General features: G+C 47.5%; 1 protein-coding gene across 1 annotated transcript; it reads right to left on the bottom strand.

Annotated features, from left to right (window-relative positions):
* Positions 1-291: 291 nt before the first annotated feature.
* Positions 292-7,787, bottom strand: LOC122539008 (brother of CDO-like; the record flags this gene model as incomplete). Its single annotated transcript, XM_043673566.1, has 3 exons — positions 292-394; positions 6,359-6,563; positions 7,544-7,787. Coding segments are annotated over 3 exons (460 nt in total), but the record flags the coding sequence as incomplete, so codon positions are not given.
* Between the last annotated feature and the right edge of the window lie 342 nt (positions 7,788-8,129).

The following is an 8,129-nucleotide window of genomic DNA, read 5'->3' as shown; positions in this document are numbered from 1 at the left end:
AATCTTTAAAAGCATCCTGCTTCGGGGTTGCCTGTTTGCTGAAACGGCTTGGAAAACGAAAAAAAAAAAAAAAAAAAGTAAGAAAGAGAAAACGTTCCCCTTTCTTCATACCATTCTCGAGGATCGTATTTATTACGAGATTATACAAATCGAACAGCCGACAGCATTAATTATTTCTCGGTGATTTTCTCTCGCGGAGAGAATTCCTCCGGAAACGTTTTCACCCTGTGAAAATCTCTCCTCTCGTTTAAGAGTTTAATTCCAACGATCAACACCCGGTTTTTCGCTGGCGTTACCCGAGACACTTTCGTCGGGGCCGAAAGCGCCGTGGTTCAGCGAACGAGGTTGATGTTAATGAAACGTTAACAGGGTAGACCGCTTGTTTATCGTTCGCCTGGAAAGAAAACGAGAATCGCCGTGTAAATAATAGCCGTGGCTGTCGTCAAATATAACCAGTACTCTGGCGGAGCCGGCCTCGCTAGCCGGTGCTGGTAATTTAAATTAAAAATCTGCGCAGGCCGACTCGCCTCGCGGAGAGAAACTTCATTTCCCGCCCCTCCTCTCAGCCCACCCTGCAAGCCGCCGTCCGTTTAGGAAAGAAGAAATTTCTCCAGTTTCCAGCCTCGATTTAAAGTACGGCCTTTTCTCTCTGAACGTTGCCCTCTCGTGCCCGTAACTCGTTCTTATTACATCCGTAAACCAAGGCCGAACTTGCTCGAACCCACGAACTTGTATCTCACGCCGAGGCCATTATCCGAATTTCGTTTCGACCGTTTAATTGCACGTCTCTTGAATATAATCGCGGCGAGCCGGTCGCCCGCGGCGGATCGCCGTACGTACGCGATACGTGGCCACAAGCGGCGGATAAGCGGCGAACAAAGCGCAAAGATATCGTGTGTGAAATATATATGTAGGTCAATGAAAATTGATCTTAAATAAATTCGAACTGCGAGATATTCGTTTGCAATACAGTATCGTTATCAAGTCACAACTAGTAGTTATTATATCTTTAGTTGCATTTAGTTATAACCTGCATGGCCCGTAGCATGAAAGAAAAAGAAAGTATGAGGCGAGTTGGCGCGAGGCGGTTCACTTTTTGAAAAAGTAGAGAGTCGAACGAGTTGAAAACAGAGTTGTGGGAAAGAGTTGTTTAAAAAGAGTTTGCTCGAGTTGCGACCGCGTTCATTACTTGTTAATTTGTGTTCATTACATTGTTTGATTATCTATTGTTCAGTCGCTGGCATTTAATAAATATTTAATATTATTTATATTTAATCTCTACAGCAATAGCAAACGACATTTTTACGATAAACGATAAATCTCGCTCGCCACGTTGACACGTATACGGAATCAATTTCACGAACGCGCCTCTCTCCTCTCTTATTCTCCGTCATATATTGCACGATCAACGTACACGAAACGTACAATAAATGCAAAATTACTGCACGATAGAAGCTTTGATTCGATAAAGTTCGCGAGTAAGCTTTCCTTACAAACCGGCAAATATTTTCCCCGAAACTTTCCCAATATATACCGCTCGTGCATCGAAAGCGGCGCAATTGCTGGAAACGTGGTTTCTGATACGACGAATTTTCCGTCCAAAATGGAACGGCACGCTTAATAGAGCGAACGAAGCGCGACATTCGCTTCTCGAGGACGCGACTACTTGCGGTAACTACCAACACGATGCTCCAGCGTGTGTCTCTTTCGCGCGTACTCGGCTGCAGCCAACCCTATCTCGTTTGCTCGCTCGTGGCTGACGTGCCTTCTTCCTCCTGACGTATCTATGACGCATAATAAATAGACGCAGCCAGAGCCCCGCAGGCTGGAGCGAGAGATCGTGCTCTGTCGGCATGCAAAGCATCGGCAAAACCGCAGGAATCTCGTTAGCGTATGCAAATCCAGGGTGGCGGTACTAACTATCCCATCGTGCTGCGGGCAACTCCCCCTCCCCTACCCCCTCACCTAATGTACACTATATGCCCTGCAGCTTAGAAATCATGCGACCGAGAAGAATTCCAACGGCAGGCTAATGGGACACGTCGAATTTTCTCACACACACACACACACACACGCACATGGTAAGAATCGACACGCGTCACGCGGTTGAGCGGTCGATTGGAAAAATCGATCCCAACCATCTCGGGACGTTCGTTTTCGCCCGATGTTCGTCACCGTCGCTGGACGAAGGTCGAAATTGACAAAAATGGATTTCAGCGTGTAAGCTACTTTTTTCCTTTTTTTTTTTTTTAGAAAAATCCTCCCCCAGGGAGTGACATCTCCCTTCTTCTTCCTAGCGTCTCTAAATAAAAATCAACGTCGATATCACAAAAATTGTCGTAATTGGCATAATTACCTTTTTCTTTTTTTTTTTTTTTTCAGTCACCAAACAGAAATTCTTTGGTCTCTAAATTCGAAACATTGAAATACGATGCACGAGTTACGAAGAGTATCGGTTCGAACTTCGAGCCAAGGTAACAAAATCAGCTTCGATAATACTCGACGAAATTCTACGAATAAACCAAACGAGTTTCTACGAGTCGCTGTCTGCGAATAGATATCGCTCGTTGATGAGTCATGGTACGACGGTGATTTTGAAACAAGATCGTATCGAGAGGTTTCGCGATTCCGGCGTTAACGAAATTGATTACGGCTCGTTCTATAAAAAAAGAGCAACCTAACTTGGTCAGTCTTCGGAGCCGAAGATGCGAGAGAGAAGAGCCGGCCGACGCCGACGAAGTAACGGCGCGATCGTAGGCGCCGTTTAAAGCTAATGAAAAGTCGCTTAGCGCGGCTACCTGACGGCCTTGCTGGCAAGTTATTGCGGCCCGATGCAATTGCGGGTGAAACGTTCAAAGGTTGAATCCATTACCGTTGTTTGCTCCTGTTCTTGTTTCTATGGCGCCTTGCTATCGGCGACCGACTCTGCTTCGTCCCTTCAATTACCCTCCACCGCGGTGGGAGGGAAGAAGCAATCGGGGACGGCTGTGTGGCGCGGGAGGAAGTAGTTTCACCACTGGCTGGATACTCCGGCGGGATATGGATTATTGAATCGCGGTGGAAAGAAACCGGACCGTACTTCGAGCGCCATTGTATCGTTCGGCCACCGTCAATCAAACGTTCTGAAACTAACGTTCTTTCGTTCGAGAGGAGGCAGGAAAGAAAACTTCAAGTTTTAACGGCCATCGAAGTTATCGGGCGCTGGTCTGGCTAATGACAAAGAGAAAAAGAGAGAGAGAGAGAGAAAGAGAGAGAGTGCGCGGAAACTTTTCATCGAACGTACAAATCGTTTCAGCAAGCCTTACTTACAAAGATAAAGCGTCCGATGAACGAGAGAATAATTAATTTTCCCCGTACCGTTGGAGATATTTCAAAATCGAATTTTACAAATAACAACAATGTTGGACGTGGTGCAGAATGAAAGTTTGAAAATATGCTTTCAATTGAAAGGAATATAAACGTGACATTAAATATAACAATCTATGTTTAGACTATCGCAAAATATCAATCGTTGAATTGTCTTTGGTTTTACTTTTATCTTTACTTTCACAGCATCGCTTGCTTCTTGCTTCTCACGCTTCTACTAGATCACACTCATGCCACACTCGATCTCAATCATTCTTCTATTGCTTTACCATTGCCAGCCTTCTTATTTCGCTATTGCTGGCTCTCACTCGCACATACCAAGTGATCAACAATCCATTGTTACCAACAAGTAATATGTATAATACTAACATACTCGACTAACTACGTGTCTTGTAATTGATCGGATTACCAATTTGGAATCTGTCAGACAAAAGTAAGTTTAACAAGTAAAAGTGGAAGTAGGATGAAAGCCGAGGGCACGTAGACGACAGAAAGAAGAAAAACGGAGCGCGCCAATTTATTGGACTTAATGGAAGGCAGGAATCGCAGTCGTTTACCTTCGAAAATTCGAGCCCCCGATACGGGGCTCGTTGTCACGTTTGTGATTCCGACCGAATCGCGAATAAATGAAAAAAAGAAGAAAAGAGAGGAAAAAAGGAAAATCGAGGCACGGTAAATTGGCTTGATTGTATTTCCTGGGAAATTCGAGTATCGCGTGGTTCTCGATAGGGCATTAATGCGGCACGTCGGAGCGGACCGGCGAACGGGCGGACAGCAAACGAGGCCATTTTCGCGGAAAAATAGCGCGCGATGCCGGCGGCGTAGCGACGCCAGCGTGTAGAAAATACGTTACGAGGGAGCGGAGCGAGAGGGTTTCGAAACGCGAAATGATGGCCGTGAAACGGTATGAAACAGGGTGAAACGAGGCCTCGTACCACGGCCTGTGAGAGGAAGCTCGCCAGGCGCGAAATCGCTCGACAGACACTTTATTCCTGTAACCCGTGCCCGGGGCCGGCCGAAAGCAATCTGCCTTGGTAAAGGTGTTTTAATTGAAATCTTCGGGCCCGTAACTCTTTCCACTGGGGGCGATCGAGTCGGGAGAACAACGCTCGATGCTCCAGCTAATGGAAAAAGCATTCGCGGGCGGCTGGTCGAAATATGACGGGAACCGATACGCGGAAGTGAATGAAAAGCGGAGTGAAGGGGCAGGGGGAGAAACAAGACTGCATCTCCACCGCTCCGAGTCCGTTCGGATCGAACCGGGGCTGTTTTACATCGAAATAACGCGTTATCGCGCGTCGCCGCGCCAAAGCGTTGCCGAATGGAGCCAAAGCTGCATCTGGTAACTTGGAGTACTGTGGATGCAGTCTGGGCACGAACGGTCGATCGTAATCGTTTGACACACTTTATTGTCGGCTGCGGACGCAAGAAGAAGAAAGCGTAGTTTGTAGGCCAACCAGTCGAAAGTCCGCCCTTTGTCGTTGCCACGGCCCGAAACCTCCGAGTTGCACGATCACGATAGTCGTGTTTCATTTCTCCATCGAGGTGACTTTCGTCAAACATTTTCTGTTTAAGTATTTTCTACCGAACGTTGTTGTACACGTTCGTTTGAAACAGGGCTACCCATAGATAATGTCGTTTTCTTCTTCAAATTTAATAAACATCGCCATCTACTGACAATAGAATAAAATTTTGTACAGTAACGAGAAACGACGATCGAGTATTGCGATTGATTCGACAAAGAGATTCAGCTAATCGCAACGAAAATTTTAAAAGCACGTGTAACGATGGAGCTTTAGTAATTAAAAGCGTGGAGAATCAATGCGCGGAGAACGCGATTAACGGAGGGTAAACAGGGATTTTCGTGGCGAGGCACGATCGGGAAACCGATGTGGCCATTTTCGCGCAAAAATGGCACGTACTTTCCCCCAGAGGGAAAGAGCCGTGGCGTGGCTCCGTGATGGAAAACGCGTTACGATGGAGTGGCACGCAAACCTGGAATGGATCGTATGGGGAAGAGTTCCAGTGCATTAACCACCGGCAACCTATCACCGCGGAACCATTCGCTCGACAAACAAGTCTACCCCATCTCCGCCGCCCCTCTTGCGCCGTGGCGCAACCCTCGCCCATTTCGTCGTTCCTCCATCTACGAGACTGTCTTTCAAACACGCTCTCTCTCCTCGATCGTCGTCCAAGAAAAGGTGAACTCAAATCGAACTCGGGGCGAAAGGGGCGAGGAAATAGGAAAAAGAAGGGTAGAAAGGAAAACTTGGTTCCCAGGATCAAGAGGTTTCCCGATTTCTCGCGACTGATCGAATCCAACGTGGAATCCGATCGAGACGGTGGTCGAGACGGAACGCGATGTAAATCCGTCCATGAGAATTTAACGAGAGAGAGTCAGTTTCACATCGGAAAGACGACGAAAGACGACGAAAGACGACGAAAGACGACGCCGGAGCAGTTGAAAGCTACGATGTCGTTAGATGGCACGACGTGCCGCACGGAGAGTGCCTTTAAACGTTTCATTTCGCGGACCGTTCGTTAAGCTGTTTCTATCCAGCGTAGCTGTCCGGAGGAAAGTTGGGAGGGGTTAGACAGGTGGAACGAAGCTTGCTCAAAATCGTTTAAACGGTATAATGGATATTACGCGCGGCTAGAACGTGGGGCCCCCATTCCCCGAGCCGCGAAGAAAAAGACGATTACGCACGCGGACAGAATTAAACGGGCAATCTTGAATATCCGTTCAAACGACGCCCGGCGACGATTTAATAAAACGATCCACGGCCGTTTCACGCGAGATTACCAACGAGAGGGGGAAACCCGTTTGCTCTGCCCGGGCCAGGCCAGGTCTTTTTTCATCTTTCGTTGCCTCTCTCGCGCTACGATATCATAACCAAGCGTGCGTGTATCACAACACACGCCTATGTACGTACGTACGTACGTACACAATACGATATGCCAGCCCGTAAACGGTGAACAAACAAAGACTCACCGCCCAGCCGCAATTCCGCAATTCCTTGAGCCATTTCATACTCGTTCCTCACAAAGCACTGGTACATGCCGCGATCCTCTCTTGCAACCGACATCACGGAAATTCGTTCTCTGGAAACCGCCCTTATGCGAGCGCCCGTCCTCAATGGCTGACCGTCCTTCAGCCAGTACAGCGCCGCCTGCGGAAATCCACTTGCGCTGCACGTCTGCAAAAGCAGTTTAGAGAAAAGGGACTGATGAGAGAGAGAGCGTTGCCCGTATCGGACGACGCGACGCGACGCGACGCGACGCGACGCGTCACGACACGCGCTCTGCCGAATGTCCTCGGATCCACCGCGTTCCTTTTACCTCCGTTCTTCTTTCGGAAACGAGATTACCATTCACCGCGAGCGAGGAAGGCGAGCGCCGTCGTGTGCCTCGAAATCAGGCTTTTCGTCTTTTCGTCGGTGACTCTCGTAAAAAATCGGATTACTCCGGTTATTTGGTTATCGGATGGCGAATGGTTTGGATACGAGCGAAGAATTTACCGGTAGATAAATCTCTCCGAGCGGAGATTGCTTTACGCACGCCGTAAAGTATTTTTCTCCGTAGTTTCTCCGCGATCGGAGTATGGTACGTGTCTGACATCATGTTTCTTCGAAATTTGAATCTCGCGGGTTACAAACACTAGTTCCGTACGGCAGGGATAGTGTTAGATTCGATTGTAAATTTCAACACACGACGTCTTGCCAGTTCTCGGAGCTGATCGTTTCTTTTGAGATATTCACGTAGATTAGGTATAATATCTAATTACTTTTTTTTTTCCTTCACGTTTGAAATCAGAGTATGGTACGTTTGAAACCTTGTTCCGTTGAAATTTAAATTTCGCGGCTAACAAACGTTTCACTTTCATACGCGACGTTTCATCGATTTACAAAGCTGATCGTTTCGACTCCTGAACGAGTCCCATGGATCTAATTGCATTACACGCGCCATTTTTCTTCCATCGCGATTGAAATCAGAATACGATACGCTCGAAATCTTGTTTCATCGAAATTTCGCGGCCAACAAACGCTTCACTTCCACAGTGGTTAGGTTCGCGCATAAATTTCAACTCGCGATGTCCTATCGATTCACGAAGCCCATTCGTTTCCATTTCTAAGCGATTCACGTAGATCAGATGTAACGTGCATACATCATCAATTACCAAATAAGCAACCTTCCCAAGATCGACTGTCTGGATCGACGGCTGAACGTGCACGTTCAATGGCGCGGACACGGTTAACCTCACTTCCATAGACTCGCTGCCCTCCGAATTACTAGCAGTGCACATGTATGATCCGGCGTCGCTCTCCTGGACGCCTTGTACGATCAGCGAACCGTCTCGCACCACGTAATGACCGGACGAGTCCTCCACCGGCTCCTCCCGTTGATTCCTATTGTAATACCACCTGCAACAAAACGAGAATAGAAGAAAAGAAGCGTGAATATCCGTGAATCTCGAGGATATTCGCGAGTATTGGTATCTCTTTGTCTAGAGGACACGGATAGAACGACGCGCGAGTTTTGTCGCCGATCGTAAAAAAACTGCGTTACGACGTGTGGGTGAAATCGGGAATTCTATTTTAGATCCCACCGATATCCCGCCATTGTGCCAACGTAAATTTCTTCGGGAACGTTTCCTTGGACGCTACTTCGGGTCTTACTGAAGGAAAATATAACTCGGGCTTGTGGTAACATTTTCGGATATATGTACAGGGTGTTTCGTAACTTGTGGTAGCTGATTGTACGCC

The sequence above is a fragment of the Frieseomelitta varia genome, unplaced genomic scaffold (genome assembly GCF_011392965.1).
Source record: "Frieseomelitta varia isolate USP_RPSP 00005682 unplaced genomic scaffold, Fvar_1.2 scaffold_1854, whole genome shotgun sequence".
Classification (NCBI taxonomy): domain Eukaryota; kingdom Metazoa; phylum Arthropoda; class Insecta; order Hymenoptera; family Apidae; genus Frieseomelitta; species Frieseomelitta varia.
The sequence above is the reverse complement of the archived record's forward strand: the minus strand, read 5'-3'. Positions and strand labels throughout refer to the sequence as shown.